The 27,291-nt window shown below is 35.1% G+C and overlaps 1 protein-coding gene across 5 annotated transcripts in view; it reads right to left on the bottom strand.

Annotated features, from left to right (window-relative positions):
- LOC105833259 (calmodulin-binding transcription activator 1) overlaps window positions 1–27,291 on the bottom strand; it is a 59,089-nt gene that overhangs the window by 10,429 nt on the left and 21,369 nt on the right. For 4 of the 5 annotated variants that reach the window (XM_036283320.1, XM_036283317.1, XM_036283319.1 and 1 more), the window contains exons 4-5: window positions 15,979–16,070; window positions 49–237 (exon numbers count right to left, since the gene is read on the bottom strand). In XM_036283320.1, coding sequence (XP_036139213.1) covers window positions 49–237; window positions 15,979–16,070 — 281 coding nt within the window. Of the gene's footprint in view, window positions 1–48; window positions 238–15,978; window positions 16,071–18,967; window positions 23,094–27,291 lie in introns of those variants that run through there. The other variant, XM_012674844.3, reaches the window with a different exon arrangement.

Genomic DNA, 27,291 nt, shown 5'->3' with positions numbered 1-27,291 from the left:
ATGTTTTGTTTTTTTTTTTTTTTTTTTTTCATTTGAGTGTAAAGTTACCTTCAGTTTCATGTGATCCTCCCGTGTAGTTTTTCCGTCTTTTCTCTTCTTCCAGCAATAACCGTCCCTCCGGTAGCGTACTTTCTTCCTCGAGTAGAGTAACATTGAACCACTTCGTGGTCGTACTTTTACCTCCCGACTTTGCCATTCGGCGTGCCTCTGAAAACTAATTAGGATGGCGGCGATTTCCTGAAAATAAAGCAACAAAAATGCATTTATACATATTACACATATAACATAATTTCGCATGGTATCTCATACACGCATATATTATTAATATCATATACGTTCTAACACATTACTTGTACTATATTTAATTTAGTCATCCAATTAAATTTTTCTCGTTAACAACTTATTTTAATATTCGTTAAATATTAAATAAAATTAAAACGAAATAGATTTGTTTTAAAAGCCATGAGCAATGCATTTTAGATATTCCGCTGACAGATGCCTTTCTCTATAGACTTGGCTTCAGTCCGAAAGTCGTGCTGACATATCTCTGATCTATCTTTCCGACTGTGCTTTCATCTTTGGAGAAGTGAAATCGTAGATAGTCGCAAACACGACAAAGATAGTTGAACGACAAACTCCGTGGTATATTTGCACGGCCATTGAAAACTTACATTCCTCAAAAGAACGAGTCCCAATAATATCTTTGCAATATAATTTAAGAGAATATTTTATTCACAGTAATGTAAAAATATCATTCACAGACATTTCTGACTTATCGAATAATTAATAACTTAATTTAAATGACAAATGAAAGTTTAATTTTTAAAATAGTTCAGAATTTCTCGACTTTGTCGAATGAAATACCTAAAAGGAAAATAATGAGATGCAAATCAAAATGAATATCCTTCCCTTGTTTGGCGCGAACAATCAACAAGTCAAAACGACAAAATAATTATTCTCAATCTCGAGTTCTTGGACGTGGTCTTGGCCTGAAAAGTTCTCAGCGACGAAAAATACTTAACACAATGAATAATTCAACAGCGACACATATGCGCTTGACGTACTTGGCGTATGAAAAATGGAGAAACTGTCTTCAGGTCGGATATCTTATCCGTATACCTTACGTCACACGCGTGGCGCTAGTGGTGGAGACGCGAAATGTGCATGTTGCGTCATTCGCATTTACACGCTGGCTAACAATAACAGCACCGTTATTACGGTTCATTATTGATTTTCGCCTTGAGGAACCGCTCGGCAATAATTTTGAGCGGAGGGAGCGCGATAGTATGGCACTAATAGAGAAGGAAGTAACACCGGTACTGACGTTAAGAAATGCAATTACCGCGAGGACTTTTGATGTCGCGTATCACGATATTCCGTCTCTATAATCCGCCCCTCTCCCTCCCCCCTCCCTTCCCCTTTTTCCATCAACTGTACATACATACATACATACACGTGCCTACGCGGCACGCAACAATCGGCACCTGACGGGACCGCGCGATGCGCATAATCTGAATAAAAATGCAAAATTCGCTTCTATAAATATTCGTACCACTACATGCGATGCTTATCGACAATTCAGGCTACTTGAGGACATAAAAGAAGAAAGGCAATGTATCACGGGGGTAGAAAGGGAATGAATTTAACACCCCTCAAGGCGCGGTAAGTAGGTAAGCCAGGTAAGAGCGCGACACGCGATCTAACGTACAATAATGCAAATCGAACCGGCGCACGCGGTCGATTTGACTGATCTCAAGAATTTAACAAGAGCAGTGAGAGGAAATAATACATGTATATGCTGCTCCACAATTAGCCACGATTCCGAGACTGCCAGTAAAACGTCAAGTCAATATTAACACGGAAATGCTTTGTGAGTGAATTTTTATTCATGTACTAATTCAAGTTTGTTATCAAATTTCCACAGCTTAAACTATTAAAATAAGATTTAATAAAATTCTCTTGCTTATGAAAAGAGTGTCAATTCAGTTAATTTAACAACCTACAAAGTAAACAAAAAGTAATAAATTCTTAAAAATGTAAAAATTCTTAAATTTGTAGATAAATCCTTCACCTGGAGTAGTGTAAGAAAAGCACGAGTTACATTCCTGAGTTAAGAAACAAAATATAACGAAGTACATGTATATTATTAACGAGATAAAATGATTATTAATCAACAACGCAAGTTCGGGTTTACACTTCAATGATTATAACTTCGGTAGTGCAGAGGTAATAACTGTTAAAAATTGAACTTCTCTTTGCACAGTGTAATTAAATTACATTAAATGCATTTGGAATATCGTGTGTCGTAACGTAATGTTTGTTAACCCTGCATTATTCACGTTCGACAAAACAAACGCTGTTACTTCCCTATAAGCGTATATATGTACATGTATTATTAGTGCAATTAGTTGCCACATAATTTTTTGAGCTCACATAAACATAATCACTGAAAGAAAAAAAAATAAATAAAGGAAAAAGTACATAATCTAATGTGCATTCGCACATTATACGAGAGCAATGAAAGATTAAATATTGTTTCTATGGGGCATAGCAGCCGAGCGTAACAAATGCGAGTGCAATTCTCACGATATTCTAATCAAGCGAATTTGCCTTTAACTCGGCTGGAAATGGAGTGAGCGCGGAGGAACGTACGCTACCTCGGCACTCCGAAATATAATAACGTAATAAAGCGCTCCGCCTAAAAATTCTCTTCCGATTCAATTTCGTTGATTTGGCAGAGTGCCCCGTACATTTCTACGGAGAAGATTATAGAACGGTACTAAATATGCATATCAGCCGGAATATGTATAGCGCTCCTCACGAAGGTTACCATCGTACGTCATTAGAGCTTTTGTCAGAGGCACCACCACCCCTATCGCGGGTTGTCTCTCCCTCCAGTCCATTAAATTTCTTGGCTGTGATCTCAGTCTCACGTCGAATCATATAAAATGCATTTAGGACACTACATTTTGTATAGAATAACTTCTTGTAATTATATCCGATGCAATTCTCTAACATTTATTCACAATATAAATCAGTGTTAGAATATAGTTAATCCTTTAAGGACTTTCTGACAAAGTCTTCCATAAAGTGGAAGATCTTGTTTTCTAAGAATTTTTTAGATTGTTGAATCAAATTTTGGTCTCAGAATTCTAAAATTTAAAATTTAATATATCGGACCGATTTTTAGAAAAATAATCTAATTATTGTAAAATTCCCCTTATGAAAATACTATTGCGCTCACGAAAAAACTTCTCTAAGTTTGACTTTCCTAAAACCAAGACTCAAGACAATCAAATTATTTTTTTTAATTCTGTAATTAAATCCGTCATTAACAATTTTTATTTTTAATCTCAGGGCAATTTTCATGAAAATCGAGTCAATAATTTACAAAATAAAGAAAATGTGCCTACACAGACATTTAATATTCTCGGTAATATGATATTTTATAATATATCGTTACAGACTACTAATAAATATTTTTTTCCTTATAATTAACAGAAACATGCACGTGGAGTATTTGTTGAGCGAAATGCGAACCGTAAATACAAGAACGTTTGTCACATTCGGCTAGAATGGCTGCGGTCCGCATTTGTACGCGAAGGACCATCCATCTGCCAAGTGTAAATTAAATTCCCGCGAGATTCTGCGGCTATCTTCCACGTGGTATTGAGGATAACCCGAATACCGCAACGACACAGGACTACATGTACGTCGGGCCACGTATCTTGCGCACATTTTGTAGTGACAGCGCCAGCTTTTGATTGGGCCCGCTATGTGAACCAAACCCGCACACCATTCATTTCAGATGAGATATGGTAAGATTGGATTTTCAAGATAAATATAATCGTCCAGATCTCGTGAAAACATGTGACCGGATTAAAAAAAAAAGTACGTATTTCCAAGTATAAAACTGGCACTAAATGATCAATAATATTGTACAATATTTTTCTACACTATTTAAAACAAAATTATACAACTTATACAAATTCGATACAGCCTTCAGACAATTAATATTATATGTAATGATATTCAAATTTTGCAAAATAACTGAATGTTTTAGGCGCCGCTTAACTTATCCTTGTTTACTAAGTCTTAGTTAAATAACATTTATACTACTATCCTGTCTTACAAAACTCGACTAATTTTCATTCTCTGGCAACGAACATAGTCACGTTTGTACATACAGAAAAATACTGCCAAGAAAAGCTTAATTTATCTTTTTTTTCTTTTAGTAAGTAATGATTATCTTTAACAAAAAATATTTTCTTAATAATTGTTTTAAAATATATTCATTTAAAATATTAGAAACTTATTATCACATATTTTAAAAAATTTATATTTTTTCACAAAGAATATTATAAATTATAAATATTATACATATTATAAATGAACAAAAATTAAATTAATAAACAAATCAAAATTTTGTTTTAACTTAATTAATATTATATTTAATTAAAGTAATTAAATTATTAGAATTCAGAATATGTTTTTATTAAACTTGATACTTATAAATTTATGATAGATTTGCGAATATATTTCAACTTACAAAATATTTAAAATAAGTAATATTTACTTAATTTAAATATATATTTTTCTGTGTGTTCACACAACTGTTTATTTGAAGCAAATTACTTGTTTCAAGTAAATAATAATTTTAAGACTATTATTAAGAAAATATTGTTTACAAAGATAACTGTTATTCAAAAGAAAAAAATTAAAACTTGAGTATTCGCTTTTCCTAGCACGAAAACGATTTCTCGGTGTGTGATATCCATAATAATTTATGTGAAGAGATAATTCCTTATTATCAATTGGCGCATGAGCTCGACGATACTTATGTACGTTGTGGTAATATTTTAGTCCAGAATCACAAGTTTCAATTACTAATTCAAAATATCTTTTCCGTTCCAAATGTTAATCATGAGAAAGTGGCCGTGTGGCCGGCAGAATACGGGGGACTACTTAATACCTTCGTGCGCCCCATGGGTATAGCTTGAACTTTCGAAAGGTTCTCCAGCAAACGTGGCCTGGATAATAAATATCGTCGACGAGTAGTAGCGAAATAGAGAAATATGAACAAGGATATAACAAGCAAATGCACAAGGTAAGTTATTACATTACAATTACAATATTATGGAAATAATATCAGTATAATAATAAAGTGGGTTCCGCTATAATAATTATTATGTAAAGTGGCACGATACTGTACAAAATTTCGCTCGATGAAACAAGGTTTATTTTGAGGAACAGAGTTCTCTCAAGCGGATACAGCTGCTTTCGATCGAAACACACTATAACTAACTCAGAATTAATATTAATGTAAATATAACACACGGAGAGAATTTTCTCTTAAAATACCTTTAAAATTACAGTAATTGTGAAACAATATGGCCTTTGGAGAATTTTACTATAATTTTAGTAAAATTTTAATAAAATTTAGGAATTTTAACTAAACTATTTTATATAGTATTAAATAGTTTTAAATCTCATATAAATTTCACACACTAAAATTGTAATAAATTTTATTAAACTTTTTCAAAAACTGTATAATCGTACGACTGACAACTATGATTTTCAGGGTAAACATCAAGAAAAATTCTTTTCATACAGAAATATACAGTACAAGGAAAACACAATTATTATCAAATTAAAATACAACATCTAATAGCACTTTAAATTGCGATATAACTCGATCAACGAGAAAGAATTTATTTGGCACGACGCTCGTATTAAAGAATAAAGTAAAATAATTCTTTTCTTTTTTGGTCGTGTTTTGCTCATTTTGGAGCATTTTATATCGCGAAATCGTGGAAAGCATATGAAAATAGGATGGAAGAGACCGACGCCGGCCATTAGGCCGACCGGGTACCGACAGCGGGGCTAGATAAAGCCCCCACCCTAACTCCAGTGATTTACAACTGGTTAATTGATCATTTGCATTCTGGCGAGGATGCTTCGTGCCGGTATTCGCCGTTCGCAGAGAAACGAAAATTCGCGCGACCTCGGCTTTAGCGAGCATTCGTGCGTTTCTCCGCTACAACTCACCCGTTCTCACTAACGTCCATTCGCCTTGATTAATCGCGGAATGTGTCTGGACAAAAATTAGGTTAAACCGGCAGGCGAGAAATCTGTCAAGAGTTCACAGTTTTGCGCATACGTCGATTATAATCTCATATACTCTATATATATATTAATCTCGTAAATCAAGTGTCAATTAATATCCGTATGGTGGCTGTAATATTCATATATCATTAACATCAATAATATGTTATTTGTTGAAATTTTGTATCTATTATATTGAAGGATATTGTGAATGTCGTTTTTTAAATCAAGAGCTTTTAAACACATATTTAAGAAAGAAATATTTCAAATTTATGCCAAATCTAATACAATTTATGCAAAGAATAATTTAACAAAAAGCTAACATAATTTCTTACATTAATATTCAGCATTAATGGGTAAAAGTCTAAATTATATATTACTGTTATCAGAATTAAATAAAATATAACAATACATTGGCTGTCATACATTGATTTATATATTTTTTTTGTAACAAAATTTTCATAAAAATTTTTATTAATTTTATAGAATTTGATATTCAAATATATCATCATTAAGATAACCTCTTTGTGGCATCATTATAGAGCCATTGATAAACATATATTCCACAGATGCAAAACTCTGAATGCCTGTGTTATATTTAATAAAAAGTTTCTTAATTGCAGTGTAATTATTTAGCATATTAATACTGCAATTATTCTATTTTAGGAATCGATACAATTCCTCTTGTATAGACTTTTTTCTCGACTTTTTCCGATTGTTGATTAAACATTTTAGCGCATGTTTCAAAAAAATAACTATTAAAATAACTATCAAAATAGTTATTAGTTATCAAAAAAATGTAACTGCGTTAAGTTACGGTTACAGATGGAGAAAAGTAACGAAGTTAAATTATTAGTTACCAAAAAAAAAGTAACTGTAACTGTAACTTCGTTACAAGTAACTCGTTAATTCCCAACCCTGTATTATAATCATTTAAATTCTACTAACAAATGACGCGTTGAGTAAATATTGTGTAAATGTTGCTCGTACCAACAATAATTATTGTATATTAGTACAAATACAGTTATATTAGCAAATTACTTTTGCTGATGTGAGATGAGATTTATCATGACGTTACTCGAGAAACATATGGCTCATTATTATTAAATTCTAAGATTCTTTACAAATTCCTCTCGCATATATATATTGTTCTGCGCTTTACATTTCGCGCTGATCGTGAAATAGGTCAAGCAACGCATGGAATATTGTGGCTTATAATATTTTCCTATATATGCGTACGTGACAAAAGAAGTTCATAAAATATAAACGCGAACATCGATTGGCAAAAATTATTTAGATCTCAAACAAGAAAATGTACTTTTATACAAACTCACATATTAAAAACACACAAATTTTAAATATACATGAAATTATCCGATTATTTATCTCTAGGTTGCGGAAGCATTCAGTATATATTATGTATAATGTAAATATTTTAATATTTTAATATTTTATACAACAAAATTGTTAATAATACTCTTCTTTTAACAAATTACACTGGTACTCAATAAAATGTTCTGCTTTATTTCTTTTTTATTAATCTTTGTACTTCTTTGTGAAATTATTGTCGGTCTTCGTATTTAAACTAACTTGTATACAATTTTTGCCATTTATGTAAAATATTATTTTTATATACAATTTTTATGTATAGTAAAACATTTTTTTAAATTGAAAACATATCACATGTTACAAACGGTCCACGCAAATTTTTGTGTTAACATAACATAAAATAAATATGTTAGAAAATATAATGCAAATATTATATGTATAAAAAGTTGACACAAAAATGTTACACTTTGATACAATTTGGAAGCAAATTATAGAAGAATATATTTCTTTAGTAAAATGAATATTGTTTCAATTCTAATATGTTAAATTAATACATACATATTTAATTTATTACAATTTATTACGTTATTTTTATGTATTTACTTACCCATAAATTGTGTTATTTCAAATTTTAACATTAAGAAATGTTGAATGTATCAATTTAATATAAAATGTTTGAGTAACATAATCACCTCATATTTAATTAACACTTGGATGTTAAAAATCAATGCAAAGATTTTTGACAATTATTTTTAATAACTTTAACATAAATTTTAACATAACGGCAAAATGTTTTTATTGTATACGCATTTAGTTGAAATCACCTAAAGCCAATACACAAAAGTTATAGATTTTCAAGAATACGATAAAAGAGAGTGGCTATAGATTTCTTGGTTTGACTTAACAGGTACATAAACGAGACAGTCTCTGTCTCACGTGCTACCGGAAGAGATGTATTCTACCTGATTTACGAATGCAAAAGGAACGATAAATCGATTCTCCTTTCAACGCCGAGGACGAAGACAGTCCATCTTTTCTACATTCGCAATTCACACACGCAAGTATCGGAATCTTTTGCCAATAAATCGTAGCTCCCAGCGGAAAAAGTTTTAAATAAAACCGAGTTTTCTCGATAAAAAAAAATGTTTTAATTCTGATATTCAATCTCATATCAAAATATTTATTACGTTTACTGTAAATTTGTCTTTCTAAAAAATAATGTAGATGTTTCATAACAAATAAATAAAAATAATTTTTTTAATTAGAATTATTCTAAACTTAAGAAAAACAATTATTACATTTTTGTTACAATTTTGAACAAAATTATTCATTATATGTATCCATTTATATTTAATTATTAAAAATAAAATTGATTTTCTAGTTTTGAGAATTTTCCGAAATCTTATGATTCTATTATCCAAATCGTTTATCTGCGCATGTCCGTGTACCTTCGCGGAGACATTAATAATCGCGCAATCGCAACAAATTAATTGCTATCCGCAATCATTATAGTCATTGTTTCACGATATCGGCAATTGGAAGAGGAACATCGATGAAATATCGATACCGGCTGCGCCGTTGAATTGACTGCGGCTGTATTGTGTCACCGCGACTATTCACTGCTGCACAAAAGACTTAGGAAATTGGTTAATTTTTCCGAGATGACAGGGAGGAAGCCATTCCGAGATGTCGATGCGGAACGTGTCCGTACACAATTTCTGAGATGCATTCCGGATACGAGACGCCGTGCCTCTATTCTCAATGAAGCGATTTTGTGAATTGAGGGCAATGCAATTTTCGACGGCGTACGTATGCGCATGTATGTCTATGTTATTACGGTTCTCGCGAACTTTCCGGATCAGCGAATCTTTCCGAAGTCACGACTTTATTTATGCCACTCCAAGGTTGTTCTTATTACACAATCTTCATTGCATATCGATTTTAAAATTTGTAAATTGTTGAAATATGAAAAAAAAATATCAAAAATATCATCATATAAAATATGTTGCACTAAATTTCAATTCTTTGAAGGTCGTTAAATATACGTGTAATTGCACGATTAACATATTTGTTTAATACTTTATAAATATTTAAATTCACGACTAATTGTAACGTTGCAAGATTAAAACGTTTCTATAACAATATGCTAAAGTTATCCCAAAGTTAATCTTGACTTCAGTAATAAAACTGCAAAGCTATAATTAACAAACTGCACGATATATTCGAATAATGGGTTCCCTCGGAAACGTCTTTCAATTAAAAGGTGCACGGCAAGCGGTCTAAAGCGGCGCTTAATTATAACGACCGCCGTCGTGGTGGTCTTTCACAAATCCGACTGCGTTCCTATTCTCGCATGCAATCGGAAATCAATAAGCGAACGAAAATGTTTTAAGAGCGATCTTCACTTACAGACGTATACCACATTTCGCGTCAATGAATCAAGTTTAACGCACTTGGAAACGATAAAATCAGAAATTACTGAAGCATCAACAAATATTCTTATCTCTTCAATTATTTTATCAATACTTTTCAATTATTTTTTTCACAAACTAATAGAAAAAAGAAAAATGCAGTTTTTCGGTCAAAGAAGATTTTTATAAAGTTTTTTATATTGTTTATTTTATAAAGTTACAAGTAAAAATTTGGCTTGGATGTCTCAGGCTCATAGACTTATACAATCGGAAAATTATTAATATTTATATATCAATTTTTATGTACATTTCTTTGTAAAGTACGTATTGATACGGACTTGAAACGTAATCATAAATTGAACATAGAAATAATATTACAAATTAAATTGATCTTTTGTTAATGACGATGCAAAAATGGCATTTCTTCTCCTTCTTAACTATATTGTTCCCATTTCGACCTAAGTTTCAACTTATTATTATAAAAAGGTTAAATCAAGTTATTATTATAAAAAGATTAAATCGAGGTATTGTTAAAATTTAATTAACAACAGGATCTCAGTGTGTTTAACACTTACTTTAATAAGAATTGTAAGGCCATGGGTTTATTACAATCGTAGATACCTTCCAGAGAAAGGCTAAACAAAGCTCCGAAAATTTATGTGCGGCTGCAATTTGCGCAGAAGTATTTGTAGCGTTAAATTAGGATGGTAAATTAGGTAAAGTAGGAGACTTCTTATCCAGGTATCCTCACTTAACACTGCAGTAGGAGATTATTTAATAAATCAGTGCCATTAAGGCACATTACGAATGCTAAAAGTGCAAAATGCGCTCGCCTGTGGGTATGTGCTAAAACTTATTACTATAATACCCCTCCTACGTATGCATTCAACATTGCCCCGTTTTCGGTACAAATGGGATTTCATCAGGCGAAGGTAATAAGAACGGAAAGCTACGTCAGAAATCTTGAAAATTATTGGCGTCAAAATGGAAAAACGTATAATAGAATACTTCATGTAGCATAGAGTTTCCTGCGCGAAGGAAATAATAAATAATAAAACTTTGATATATTGTAACAACATATGTTTTCTTTGAAAATTTAAGAACCGGGTAATATATATTAATCATTTAATACATTATTAGAAATCATAATTTAAATTAATTGAAAAATATTAATCACGCACACTAAAAGAAAAGTATTTAATATTTTTGATTATAATTTTATATGTTAAAGTAATTACAATTAAATATTCTATATTTTTATAATTATTAGTGCTATTAGTAATAATATTATAACAATTTGTTACACTAATAAGAGACGATTACAATTAACGTAATTTGAAATATTACTTCGACGTCAATTATATTTAAATTGCAATTGTGACTAATATTTTTTGTCATTAAGTAAATAGCTCAATTACTAACAGTGTTCGTAATACTAGAAATTAAATTTTAAATGTTTCTTTAATATATAATTTATATTATTATAACTTTTTAAATTTTACTTGAGTCTATTTATTGTTATAACGTTTCATTATATATAAAAGTAATTTGAATTTTCCGATTAAAAAAAGTACTTAAGGTCAGATTCCCATTATTTAGGACACTGTCAGTTATTAAGCCATTTCCTATTTATTTAACACAATGTAAAGACATTCTCAGCAAGTTGCTATCGCAATAGAAGAATAAAGATATACGCATCAGTATTCCATCTATCGCGTTTAATGTCTCCGCCTGTCGAGATAAGCGGCAAACATTGTAAAACGTGCGTGTGGAAGTAACCTTGAGTTACTTGCAATCGTTACTTCAATTCCCACGATCTTTGCGCTCGCGTTGAAAATGATTTCAAACGTTTTCGAATGAGTAGCGAAAACGCATGTTACAGTATGAGCACGACAAATAAAATAATAAATCACTGACATCCTTGGAACGTTTTCGACTGTGGATGGGTTCGTCGGGAAGCCTCAGCATGAGAAAGTGCGAGATCCACTTACGATCACGTATGCCGTCGGAACTCGCGTGAAAAATGACAGCAGCGACGAGCGACGCGAGACGGTGAGAAGAGGTGGATGAGAATGTTACAAGAGGAAGCCGTGCGAGAAAACAAGATCACGTTGAAGGTGGATTTCGTCTAGAAGCTACGGGATTTCGCCTAGACGGCAGTATGCACAAGGGATTTATAAACTTTCCAGGACCGTGAAAATTTACTCCGTTACCTGTCCGCGAACTTCTTCCTCGCGGCTTCGAGCCGCGGTTGCGCGCAAAATGAATCGACCTGAGTGGTTCCATAAATCCCGGAGTGCAGAGGAATAACGCTGTCGGGACGTTGACAAATGTAAATAAGATTGAACTCGTGCCGTGCCAGCTTTAACGCGCGAATCTAGGTGATTGGGGGGGGAGGGGGGGAAATGGAAGCCTCGGATGTTGGATGGACGAATATATCTTTTCTTCTAGGAATACGTGCGGCAAAATTATGCCCCGTAATCCGCAGCGTTGACATAATGCTGACTTACGCAAATGCAATTGCGAAATTTTAAGAGAATCAAGAGTAGTGTTAAGAAAATGATGTAAAGAAAGAATTTTTCATGGTTTCTTCCTAACCATATTTTTCCGAATTATTTTCTTTTAAGATAAGACTCGCATTTATTGCCTTCTACATCAATTTTAAGATTTCTTTAGTATTTAAGAGCCCTAATGAATAATTCAGCAATGAAATCCTCTATTATTGTTGTAATCACATTTGTCGTATTTTTCGGGAAAATCTATTTTTTTCCTCAATTTCATTTTTCTGACAAATTGAGAATAAAGTGCATGTTACAGAAAGGTCGCCGACACTGGCATTAGATTTTTATATAGGCATCTCTTTATTTCTAGGAAATTAAACGTTGCCCTGTATTAATATTGATAAAAACATGATTTACTTAGTTAATTAAAGACCTATAGTTTATACATTCATAACTTATTTCTATATAAAATTTACTAAAAATAAATGTAACCTTTACATACTTTGCGTTATATTACGTCTTGTGGAACAATATAAGTATTTGTCTAATCGATCAAGAATCGTTTTACACCGAAATAAAAGGCTTCTAGAAATCCTCATATATATATTAACTTGTAAATATTTTGTACAAATAACTCCTGTTAAAGGAAAAGGAAAGAAAATGTAATATATTTTATAGAATCCAATTTCTCAGATTTTCATTTTTATGTTACGGAAATATTAATTATTTCAAAATATGATACATTCTTATAAAAACTGTTATAACATTTAATAAAGAACTTTTTCTATTTATATTAATTTATATTTATATTTTTATAGTTTTATTCTAACTTTTGTTCAAGAAATACTGTTTAAGAAATCCAAAAAGGCTAAATAATATGCTAAATTCTTTATTATAATATTTATAAATTACAACCAAATGAAAAAGATGGAGAAAGACTTGAACTTTATGTACGTGGAATCTCTCTTTATATACAAGAAATTAAGTAGAAGTTGAATAGAGAAAAAGAAATTTGGATTCTATGTACATGTAAGTTCTCTTTACACGAAACTAGTTAGCGATAGAAATAAAAACGTTCAAATAACTGCGAAACTTCGGAGGAGATAGACGCTATCGCTGAATAGTATTCATGAAAACAGGAGGAAATTTTATTATTTCACCGAGAGTGTTAGTCTGTGAAATTGGCATACTTTCACATAAACTATCTAATCGATGATTATAAATATAGTCAACCGGGGAAGAAGTTGTCAGTTCTATTTCCAGAGCGCGTATCAACATTGGTATAAATCACTTTGCGTGATTCCTGTTCTTCAACAAAGCTCAAATTTGTTGGCTCGCGCAATCGATAATGTTCAAAGGACCCCCAGGGACTTGATGATATAGGTACCGGATAAGGCAAATACTGTGACACAGTATTCCGGCCCCTCCGCCTCTGTTGGCCTCATTAGCGATGCACACGGTGCCGCGTCCGTCGCGTTTGAATATCATTTAAATATCTTCTCGGTATCCAACAGCCTTAAATGCGCCTTCACCATTAGAAAATCGATGCCGCCGATGTCCGTTTCATCGAGTATCGCGGGCAACGAAAACCGAACTCATCGGAATAAGGAAGGACGAAATTGCTGCAGCGATAATATGGAATTTAATAGATTCGTTCAGATAAGAAGTCAATTTTCATTGCTTCGGAGGTGGACGATTGCATCGATAGCAAGAATAAACTAGTGAATGAAATAGTGGAAATCGAAAGGGAGCAGAAGAAAAGAAGATAAAGAGAGACGTTTTCTCTTTCTCCTCGTCAGCATGAGGACACCTCAGGAAGATGGTGTGTCGACGACTCTCTAGGAGCTTTTAATTTCCGGTACTTATCGGGGAGGGAGACCAATTCGGGAAGGTAACGAGGGATAGACGAGGGAATGAAGGTACAAAGAGGACGGTCGACTTATCATTCACAATGATAGTCGTTGCGCGTACAGGAATCGCAATTGAGTTTCGTTTGGCGATACTGAAAAGCTCAGCGCCGCCGGCTGCGAGCTCTCGCTGGCTCCAGCTATTGATCGGAGGCCGACCGACCTGGGTCAGAGTGTAGCGGTGTGGACTGCATCGGTGCAAGCCGGTCTACGTGTGCAGCGCGCGGGTGTGGGTACGTGCACCCTTGCCGGCGCGCTGCACACATCGCCGTGGAGCCGCGCCGCTGCACACACCGACGACGCCAGGGTCGTGACCAGGAATTTCACCTCCTCAGGCGAAATGCTGAAACAGCAACCTCCCTCCTCCCCTCCCCTCGCCCTCGCAATACCTCAGGCGGCCCGATAAAATTTTGGGAATCAATGCCAACCGACACGTATCTCGTACAGCAAAGCAGGCGTGAAGAGACAATAAAAGAAATCTGGATAAATAATAAAATCAAAATGGCAATTAAAAAAATTATTTCTTTCCTTCTTAAATATTATTAAACGTTATTAATCAATGCTATTTTGATAAAACAAGTAAAATAATCAGAACAAAATGATATTTTGAAACCTCTTTATTATCATAATACACATACACATACACACGCACAAAATAAAACACGTACATACGTATTATAAAATCGCGAAGGGCTCCTCTTTAGTCACTTGCGACTAATCAAAGTTATTAGTGTTCTGGTGTTACACTTTGACAGTCTAAGTGTATCGAGGGATCTATCATTAAAATTGAAATGCATTACGAGTTAATTACGCTCTCGAAATTTGCCGCCCCTGAAGCTTTCACATTCAAGCAGCTTCACCCTTAACGTCGACCCTGCATGCCTGCACACAAGCGAAGGCTGCATTGGCTGCATCTATCCTCCCTAACCGCGCCGCGAACCAACATGAACGAGCGCGCGTTATTTACCTTCCCACTTTACTCCCGTAGTCTTCCGTAAATATATACATCCGCTCCCCGGTCTCTCGGCGAGGTCACGATAAAATTTAACGCCGGAAAAAAGGGACGACGCGCGGAATGGTCCATCGGAATTCCGGTAATACCGGATCGGTCCGTTATAGCGCCGGAATTCGCGGCCGGGCACGCGACCGCCGCAAAGAGGGATGCGGCTCCGAGAGCCAGAATGCAAGTGCATCCATACGTAAGATACATTGGTACTTGATACTTTGGCCCCGTTTCGTTCCAAAATGCAGTCCGTCGTTAAATTCCAGACATATTACACGTCCGAATTACTACATGTGGTAATAACCCTGCAGATTAGCAAAGAGCTTTTGCTAACACTTAGATATCTAATATAAGAAAACGTTTCAACGTGAAATAAAAAATATATTTTTAAATTAATATAATATGTACAACGTAAAAATGTTCTTAAATAAAAATCAAATATTTTTTCAACTCTACTTCCTCGAAATATATTGGTATATAATATTCTTATTAAAATTATATCTTAGGTGGCTAAATTCTTATTTACATATAATAAACATTTAATTGTCGAATTGTGCAGCATGCAATTCAAATTGCAATTCAAAAGCGTTATTAACACGATGTCATGCAATCGGAAAATATGGTATCGACAGATCTTTGAATATTTAGGTTACACGTGTGTGTTTTCTATTGACCCATGAATTTAATATTCGCGTCTAACGAACAAGCGACGAATGGCTTACCTCGTTGGTGTTCCATCGATGCCTCTGAGTTGGAAAGTGTTCAGCTCGCGGCAAGGTTTCCAGATTTTCGGGAAGCTTTATCGGGTCGCCATCTGCGTGATAAATTATCTCAATTAATAGCTGTTCTCGCGCTAGAAAATGTATAATCGTAGAAAACATCAATTTCAGAAAGCGATTCGTTCCGTAACCCATTACATTATTTAAAGGAATACCTAAATTTATGTCGGCGACGTGCGTGTTGATCGATCGTGACAGTTTTACAGCGGATCGACGAGCGGATCGTTATTGTGTCACGAGCATTACACTGGCACGCAGAGTGCGAGCAGCTTTAACGTTACGTGGTATGTGTCATTAACTCTGTTTATACACAACCGATCGAAAAGCTCCATCGATCTAAGCCATGTATATTATGCACGCTCGCCATAAAATAGCACTTGTAATAGATTGCACCTTCCACGAACATACTACCCTACCTCCCCGTTAGAATGCAAAATAAAAATCGACGGTCTAAAGATTCTTTTACCGCGAACCTTAGCATGCTTTTGCACGATTACTATTTCAAGTAAGACCCACAGAAATACAATAAGAAGTTTAGAAAGTTAAAACGGTAACCGTAATAATTCGTTTTTATTTCTTATACGTGTATGTGTACAGTGTGTTAACGTAAATAATTAACAAAGTTGCTCTAATATCCATTTTTATCAATGTGCTGTTGTTATCTCGTAGAGTAAAAATTAAGCTCGTGTAATTATGCAAGTGATTTACCATTCAATAAGAGTTAAAATTCACTCCTGTAAGGCTAAATAAAACTGGAGAAGTGACTTTTTATCCTTATTAGAGTGGAAAATTACTTAAATAAATTGCAGAAACTCAATTTTCATTCTCGCAGAGTAACGTGTTACTGTGCGAGATTTAAAAAGTAGATTAACTTCAATCTTGATTTAACTTATTTTTTTCATCTTTCTCTTTCATTCTTATAATTAGAAAAAGATTAAGAGTAAATTAAATTGAGATTAAAGTTAATCTACGTTGAAAATAGACGTAAGCATATAAAAAAAGTAATCTTTCGAGAATATTTAAAAAAGCACTTTTAATTAACTATGGTGTGTATGCTATCTATTTAAGAAAAATTTGTTAATATTTATTATAGCAGATTTAATAAAAACCTAGTACTTAGTAAAGACATTAATCTGTTTAATAAAATAAATAAATAAATAAAAATTAAAAAAAACTCATAGAAAATTTGTAGCGTATTAAGCGCGAAAAATAATTCATCCTTCTGCAAATATCATGAGATTCGAGTGTATAATTCTGGTCTTGAATTATTGGAATTCGAGAATATTTCTGTTACATCGAGACATCAAGCGGGCGGCTATTTGCTTGACAAAATGCTTCCGTTTCGCAGCGTTTGCGTTTCCTCTCGATATTATTGATATTACGCACGGGACATCTGTGCTCTCCAGCATGATATATCGGCAATATCATGCGTCGTGCATTCTTGAAGTACCATCCTTTATAATACAAATGCAAAATATGATAAAAATCCCCACGCTATTGTAACGAAACACACGTTTTATACTTTATGCAATCCATTATGTAAAATTGAATCGATACGACCAAAGTAGCCATAAAGTTGCCGGGGAGATAACGAAATTCATCCGTTTGATACAACTTTTGTTACAGTTTCACTGAAAGAAGAAACTTTCTTTCACGAATACACGCGCATTTACACACGGAACATTCGCGAAAAAATCGCCCTCTGGCAAAAAAATAATGGCAGAAACGAGAGCAAATTTGGCACACCATATTTTTATATGTATTTAAATCACGATTGCAGTTATAAAATTTTTATGATCGCATACTTTATGATAACCTTGTTATGCTTTTATCAGCCAGAATAAATTTATTGCATTTTTTTCCATGAAGATTCTTCAGAATTTCTTTATGCGATTAAAAATCAACGCATAAACGTGTCATATTCTGTAGCTTATATCCGCACGTCTATTCAATAGCTGATCACTATGTAATCTTCCTTCTAGATCTAATAAATAATAGCGAGTTTAAGATAAGTTTCGTCTTTAGCGAAACATTTGCCGAAAATACTCAGAGTTAGCCAGGAATTATCCAAGGAAATCAAATATTTATTTAATGGCGCTCCGTTCGCCTGTGGTCTATGCAATATTCATTGATTCGCAAAACTCGTCGAAACTAGGCGCCATTAACTAAACTTTCAATCATAAGTATGATACTTAAGTGCAGTCACCGCGATTTCCTAAATTTCGTAATGGTGAAATGATAGTTTACTTGTCTAAAACTTTTTAACGTTTTGATACGTTAAAAATGATTACATTTTAAGTACAAAATTTTACGTGTCAATTTCATCTTTTTATAACCTTGCCCGATAAAAAAATGTACTAAAATAATCGAAACTTTTTATTTATAATCTAAAGTATAAAATAACAGGAAAAATTAAATTTTACAACGCAAAGTTTTGAAATCGCATAATTTGTTGAAAGAAAGTGAGAGACCGTTTGGAAACGTGCGCTGTTGATGAATCTCATTCTTAAGTGAAGAAAGAAGTAAAAATGAGCAAGAGATTTCTCTCATTCATCAGCAACTCACAGATTAAGCTTCCTCTGGATAAATTAGAAACTATGAAGACTCTCAAACCCTCTTTAATACAATCAACAACGATGTCAAATAAGCTCTAACTTCTACGATAAATCGAAAAAGAATAAGGAAGCTTTCATTTCTTAACCTACAGATTAATTTAGCCTTTTCTTACAATAAGAGAAACGATCAAGAATGGTTCTTGAATTCCCTTTATCCAATACAATTAGTGTCAAAAACTTTAATCTTCCCCTCCTCGCACGATAAATTGAAGGTACCGGGGGACTATACCACGTGCCGTGTGATCCAACGCGTGACGTGTCGTGTGAAATGTTGCACGGTTCTCTACGCCGGATGCGTAAACAGCAGATAAACTCACTTGGGGCGAGGGGCGTCGGGTAGGTCGCGTGGTAGACGACATGCTGTGGATTCGAATGATTGTAGCCCGCCATCTCCGTGACGCTGGCGCGTGCCCGCGCTGCTTGGATCTTACCGATCGTCTTGGCCGATCGTCATCGTCCTTGAACGTACGCGAGACGGGAGCGTGGCTGGGCCCTGGCGGGCATTCCTGGGCGGACCCTTTGTCGCGACGGGTCCGCGTGTTTGGGGGATGATTGCGTATTTGATATGACTGCTGTCCGTCGATGATCGCGTTGCTTCGATCGGGACGAGCTGAGGGGGCGGTCCTTTTTTCGTCAGGACAGCTTGCCAGCCGCAGGGTCCAGGACGCAGGGACGGCACTCGGATTGACGTTGTCCTCGGCGTTGCGAAGATTGTGCTCCCGGATGACGACGACTCCCTCTGGAACGGCAGGACATATCCCCCAAAGGAGCGTGCACACGAGCCGAATTATGTTATTCGAGACCGGATATCGATCGACGTTGGTGTAACGAACGTGTCACTTCTCCGTTTTGCTATCCCCCGTCTCTACGAAAGCTCTCCTTTGAATGGGAAGTTCTCGCAGTTTCGTCGTATCGAAGGACACACGTGGAAGTGCACGCGAAAACACGGACAGGATCGATTCTCCGTTCCCCCTTCGCACTCTCCTTGATTCTCCTGAGTCTCTCTCTCTCTCTCTCTCTCTCTCTCTCTCTCTCTCTCTCTCTCTCTCTCTCTCTCTCTCTCTCGCTCGCTCGCTCTTTCGCTTTCGCTCTCTCTCTTTCACGCCTTTTTTTGTTAGATTCTTTTTCTAGTATAAAAAATTGGAGCTCCACTGAATCTCTACACGACGCTCGGAGCCGTCTTTTTTCGTGAACGTTTCTTCCTCCTGTCCCTCGTTGATTGCTGCTCGCGATTCCGATTCTCTTTTTTCGTTTCTCGTGGATGTTCCAGGACGCGGACGCGTTTCCAGTCACAACCACACACTATTCTTCCCTTTCCGACTTCTTTCTTCTTCTCGCTTCCGGAATCCCAGGTCTCTCTTTGCTCTTTCTTTGTCTCTCTTTCTTTTTCTTTCTGACTTTTTCTATCTTTTGTTGTGCGTTCTGGAGCTCGTTTTAGTCTTCTTATATTCTAAGTTACAACACTGAACCCGTCCCTATCGGAGGGACAAAATAATGTAAGGGTCACACAGTACAGAGAGAACTTAAAATGCGATTATCCCGTAGCAGCCGACGCGTGCTCTCTTTTTTATGATTTTGTTTTTCGCGATCCCTCTCTCTCTCTCTCTCTCTCTCTCTCTCTCTCTCTCTCTCTCTCGCGCGTTTATACTCTCGTCTCGTCTTCTTCACTCCCGCCGCGCCGCGCACCAGTCCGACTGAGGAATAACTTCAGAAAATAGACGATTTGACTCTTTTGTAATTTGTTTCTTCTTTACTGTGTATTGGCTTGTGTGAATTGTGGACTTGTATTACACGTTTACTTTGAAAAAGAAAACCGGAGTTACCTCGTCATACGTCCCTCTCTTTCCTTCTCCTATTCTCTCCCACTTTCTCTTTCACTCTCCTCTCTATCTTTCTCTCTGCCCAGCCGCGCGCGCTTTTTCCACTCGTCTCTTTCTTCTTTCCTTCTTTCCTTCCTATCCCTTTCTTTCTTTTTACAGACGGTTGTCTTATGGGTGTAAGATTTAAAGAGAGTCCTTAGGAGAAATGTGTTGTTGTTTCGTGTTTACAGTTGTTAGTAGTGTTATTTACAAATATGTAATGTTTTTGTTTTTGTTAATAAAATAGTTCAAATTAGTCTTTTGGCCCCGCGTGTCTGCTCCCGAGCGGCGGGAGCCGCAGAGTGAGGCAGCCCTCGACTCTCGACCTCCGTCTCTCCCCTCGCACCTCTCTTCCCTCTTCTTCATCCCTCTCCGTGCAAAGACTCCCCTCCACATACTGTCCCGGAGTCCTCCAGCCCCTACCAGCCCTACTGGCACCTACCACCACCCCGTTAGGGAGATCGTTCTCTCTCTTTCTATCTCTCTTGGTCAGGTCCGACTATCCGGCCCCAGCCACAGCCCTTACCCCTGCCCTCGGCCCTGTCTCTGTCCACAGTGTCTGTCGAATCTCACCCTCGAATCCAACCCCCTTGGTCGCCGCCTCTCCTCAGTCTCCTTGCACCGCCGTTATCCCCTCATTCACTATCTCTCTCTTTCTCTCAATTCCTCGCGTACCGACGTCTATTTACCACTTTTATGCTCAGCGTGTGAGTGCACTACCGTGCCAATTCCTGCAAAACTACCAATGGTATTCGTTACCTACCTACCTACCTACCTACCTACCTACCCAGCTGGCTGGCCACCTATTCCTAATAAAACTCATTGGAGGTTATAAATAAAGGATTATCGAGGATGCAAATTAATGTCGAGACGTAACACACATGGTAGGGAAATCGCCCAGTTCGGGGATCACCCGTTTTAGAAACCGAATTGCTCGCTCTGCGTCGTCTGTCCTCGCGCGATAATCGTCCAACCCTCTGTGGATTCGGTCCATGCTATTCTAAATAATTCTCACCATCGACAAATCGAAGCTCGTACGTCTCGTGCCTCTCTGTCGTCAAAGCCAATAAATTTTGCGGCGGTTTCGCGAAAGAGATGTACGAGAGTTCCGCAAAATAATCGCGAATTTGCATGCGGGACGTAACCTTGAACGCGATACGCCTAGATTTGGAAGAGGAAATAGCAAAGTAACGACTTACACGGCTCAAAGTGGAACGTGCTGAAAGATAAAAATTATTCATGCGCGGTAAACAGGATCGATAAACATCAGGGAATGTAAAATCAATTAATTTATTAGTAATTTAAATCTTTAATTTATTAAGACAAAAAGTGCATGTTTTTACATATCTTGTAAATCTCGATTAACATCAGGCTATTAATAAGATTAATTTAGAAGTTTAAAGTTGGACCGTGCAAAACGTGAGGATCAAATTACGTAGGCGAACGTTGAAACGTGTAATGTCAGCTATGGCTAAGTTACTTTACACTGTAAACTTTACGCTGTTCTATAGATAAGATTCACGACAAACCGTACGGAGAGCATCGTTAGCTTGCAAACCCGTGAAAATCATAAACTTACTTGATGCAGTAGTCTCTCGCGGTTGCGCGAATAATTCGCCAGCGGAGATAAATTTTCCCGCCACTGCGTTGATGACATTAAAAAAAGGTTGTGGAATTCTTTTAGATAAAAAGAAATAGCGAGGTACGCGCATCTAAGAAAGTCACGAGGTTTATTCATTATTCGGATTGCGACTGTAAATGCATATGGAAGTGCACTGAAACGACCGATTCGGCGTTTTACCGCGAGGATAGAATTTAAACCTACCGAACAATTGGGAAACAAGTCATAGAATAGTCAATGTTACTATGTTCCTTGGCTTATAAATGAAGGAAATGTCTCTTATAACACGTACAATTTCTCGATTAATCTTGGTGCTTTCAGCAGCCTGAAGTCTTTAATTTCTGAGTCTTTAATTACCATTTATTTAGTTCTGTTTCTTCTGTTGAAGCGCCCTTAGCTGTTCTCTGAATTCATTCGTTTGTTTAAAACATGTACTCCGAGCAATGCTCGAGTTCAGAATTAAAAATGTTAAATAGATTTTACTATGAAATCTTAACATAGGACTCGGTTCCAAAAGACTTGACTAAAAACTTGAGAAGAGTTTTCGGGATAACTGCAAATGATAGAATCGACCGTCTTTTTCATTCTCATCACCAAGAAAACGTTAATGGATAAATCTGGAAAAAAATCCAGGTCGCTGGTTAAAAAGTCTGAGCTACTGGAGGAAAGAGACCCGTGCAATTACAAAGATTCGTTAGCGGACATTGGAAACGTCATCGTAAGCAGCAGGAACCACAATTGGTAATCGAAATTGGCTCTAGCACTTCCGCGCACGTCTCCTCAACCCTTCTCTCTAAGGGGGTGGGCGGGACGGTGACTAAACGATATTCCTCTCACAATCCACGAAACGCAGGCCAAGTCCTCCCCGACTTCGCACCTACACATGAATCCCTGCACTCACTCGTGCCACCGGGGATCGTACGTTTCCAACACGACTGGTACCTAACCGTTGTACATATACATATACACACACACACACCCACACACACATATATATATACATACATATATACATATATATGCTGTACGTATGTATATTGTGTACGTATGTGTATATACAGCACACATTGGATTCTCGCAGAAGGTTCGTGTCGAATTTTAATGAAAGTGCTGCCACCTTCTAGTGACCTCTGGAGCCAGCCGTGCTGGAGGCATTCCTGCGAAGAGGCTCGCAGAAGAAAAAAGAAACATCCCAGGGGTGGCAGAGGGGTTGAAATCACTCAGGCGTCGAGCTCCTATCGCCAATCTGATTAATGGATAGATTCATGAGCCTGGGTATTTATATGGATTTAAGCGCGCCTGTATGGCAGGCACGTAACCTTAGAGCCTTGCTAAATTGGCGAACGCGACCTAAGAATATGCGTGCAAGTTTACTCGATGTCTTGATGCACCATGTAAACGCGTTTCTCCCATTTTTTCCATGATACAAATATAATCGAAAAATGTTAAAAACACAAATGACATATAACCAATGTTATTTTATTTTAAAAATACGACAAATTTAATTTAATACTAAGACAACTATTATTGTCTCTATTTTTAGTTTAATTATATTTCTCAAACTTAGATTAATTTGTAAAAGTAATTAATTAGTTATACATTTTCTCTTTAAAAAAATAATTTGTTACCGTTATTAAAAAAGTTTATAAAAAGTATGTGAAAAGTAGATAACATATTATAGTTGTAGTTATTTACAAAGTAACGAGTCATTACTTTTCCGTTTGATAATTTTTAATAATGTTTATTAATATTTTTAATACAAGAATCTTATATTTCTCACATCGTAAAATTATTTTACTTATTATGCTAAACACTTAATTTATATGTTGCATTATTTTACATATAATAAATTACAGTTGTTAAAAAATTTTAATTAAAATGTATTTAATATATTACTAAATTAATAATTAATAATAAATTAATTAATTTTATATTTGGAATATATTACATTATCAAAATTATGGGATTAATCTTTTTCGGCTAAAAAGTTCGCCAAATTCAAACTTTGCAATAAAATCATCATAAATCAATAGTTTAAAGCTTGTTTTAAACAATACAGTACTCAACTTCAACGTTTATATCGTAATTTTTTCCGAAAATAATTGATCACTCCATTCTGTTAAATGCAAATATAGTGACTAATAAATTTGAAATATTATAAAGCAACTTAAAAGTTAAGCAAATAACGAATTATTTTCCAATCTTGATATTTCTTACATTAAAAAGTACTAAAGCAAGACAAAACGTTATTATGATATCAAAAAAGCGTCAAAATTATTAAAAATTGTTATTTCGATCAATTATTTTATTTATTTTAATGTCACTTTAGCGTTATCGTGATACGTTTTTCAAAATTTTTTTAATTTTTTAATAATTATGTTTTTTATATTAATAGAATATTTAATTTTTAATTATTTGATTGCAAAGGGTTATTGCAAAAATTTTATCGAGTAGTGTCACGAGGTGCGATAGCGCAGCGGCGATAGCTTTGTTCCATTTTATAATAAAAATTTTATAATAAAATCCAAGAGCATTGTCAATTGCACATCGCGACTCGATGTAGGAGCATTTTTTAATATAAAATGCAAATCGCGATGCGTAGCATCAAATGGTTAATCACGTTCTTTATTTTCAAATTAATTTATTCACTTGGGTTTTTAGTGAATGAAAAAATCGGTATTTCTAGTACTAAAGTATTTAATTTATCTATAAAATTCTTAAAATTATATTTTAATTCTGCGAAGAATCAAAGACAATTCAAATTCCATGTCGGAATAATTATATATAAAAACTAATGTATACATTTTCTCCTTGCTTAAATTTTACTTATCCCATTTCGTCCATGTAAAGAAAAACTAGGAAACATTTCTGCACGAAGTTATTCCACGTCGATTCCTCGGCAACTGGGGATTTGAAGTTTGAATTTCGATTACATATTCGCTTCTGGTCCGGATAGCTTCCGATCGCACGCAGTTTCTGTCGAGTTAAGCTCGTAATTTATCCGCGGCCTGGTAATCGAGCGAATCTCGTGTCGCCAAAATGAAACAAGCTCGCGCTTTACCGGCTTTCCGACCTACGGCGTAAGCTCGAGGCCATCACCGATTTATTTGCTTCCACGTATATCATATCGGGGCCGCTGATACTCCATTCAAATCAGATCTGCACTGTACATTTTCGACGCGACGCAGCCCTGTCGCGTTTGCGGAACTTTGCTTTATTTAGCCGATGCGTCACGCAAAATTCTCAATTTTTCAACAATTCAGAAAGTTAAAGTGAAATCACGGCATCATATTATTATACGTTGTTTTTGCTGAATTTATTGAAATTGTAATACACAATATCTACTCGTATGTCAACGTAAAAACATGTTTGTCTCGCGCAAACGCAAGCTCGCGCAGCGACAGCCACGTCTGGCTTGTGCAATGTTAAACTTCGCGTACACGCTGTTGACGGTTCGGCTGTTGACAAAGTAAACACGCATTAAGCTACATGCATCAATCGCGATTACACACGTTCTACTATTCTACCTACTTCTACCGTCCGCGCGCGGATCGTAGAACCGGAAGTAGAACACACGCGCGAGATGATTTCTAACTGTATCCGACATATGGTCAGACATGATTACGATTGTGCTCCCAGTGTGGAGCCGATCCGCCAACTAATTTTTGGGTCCGTGCCGAGTTCACTCGCGCCTTACCGCGGCTCCGTGATATCCGACTCGACCGTCGAAACGGAGCGTTACGTATAGCCCATTTTGTTTCACTCTGATTTATGGCAGCCACGATACAAAAACGCCGCGGGTTTCGCAAACGGGCAATGGGACTGACGTTTTCTACAGCAAAAACAACGGTACGCCGAAGCAAAGCGACGATATACATGGCGGAGCAATAATTCTCCATCATCTGTCATGATTTAGGATTTTAGGCAGTGAGTAAAAAAGATTCGTATAAAAATTGCATCAAGAGATGTTGTATGAACTAGTAGTACTTACATATATGTTAAAAATACCTCTCGCTTTCACACATATAAATTCGAAATAATTCTTTTAATGCTTTAAAATAATTTTTAAAAAATTAATTACGTATATATGTAGCATATTTTTTAAAATATTACTAAAAATTTTAAAATTCTATAGAGTGCTCAATTATTATGTTCAAATATCTGTGTAAAATTTAAGTATAATTTTTATACTGATTCAAAAGTCATTTTATTTTTTGCTTGTTATTTAATCTTACCGCGTTTTGTACTTATTTGCCAATTTTATAAAAAAAAGTATTAATAACTAATAACATTTTAAATTAAATTAAAATATTTACATATAAAATAAGAGAATGTGATATTATTAGGTATAACTCCTCATTTACATTTTATAAAATAACTTTGTTAATAATCAATATTTTAAATATCAATATATTAAAAACTTAACATACACGCTATCAAAGTGTCCTTTAATAAATTCTAGACTCAAAATTATAACATATTTATTTTTAAAAGCATAGCTACACTGCATAATAGGTCAAATAAAAGCATGAGTGATAATGTGGCCACTAAAATAGATTTAAAAAATGGTTTTATATTTAAAAAACAGTGTCTCGTTATAAGGTTATACATATATAATATTCAAAATAAAGAGAAAATATATTGCAAAATATGCAAATATATGTACATATGCATGATCGCTTTTCAGTATATAGATTACAATATTAAAAATACGTAATACATGTAAACTATAGCATAACCTTCGACGAGAGTCTGAGATTATCCATGAGAATTCACTCCCCTCCCCCGATATAAAAAAAACTAGATGGTTGGATAATTGATATACAAATGATAAACAAATAGATAGATAGAACATTAATGAATAGCTAAAAGATAAATAGATAAATGAAATAAATAAATAGAAATGGAAATATATATTTGTTATATTTGTTTTTTTATTTATATTTGGAAATTGAACACGCTACGCGTGCGTCTATTTTGTTCTAATAATATAAACTATAGATTAGCAATAAAACTACAATCAAATTATCTAATAATTATTTCGATATAAAAACTTCGACAAAGAAGCCTGTTAAAACATCAACAGACTTAAGAGGGCTACATTAACAAAATCCAAAATTCTGTATTGCTTAATTTTCTATAATTCGAAACATGTCAAAAA

Source organism: Monomorium pharaonis, chromosome 2 (assembly GCF_013373865.1).
Source record: "Monomorium pharaonis isolate MP-MQ-018 chromosome 2, ASM1337386v2, whole genome shotgun sequence".
Classification (NCBI taxonomy): domain Eukaryota; kingdom Metazoa; phylum Arthropoda; class Insecta; order Hymenoptera; family Formicidae; genus Monomorium; species Monomorium pharaonis.
This window is presented reverse-complemented; position numbering and strand designations above follow the sequence as displayed.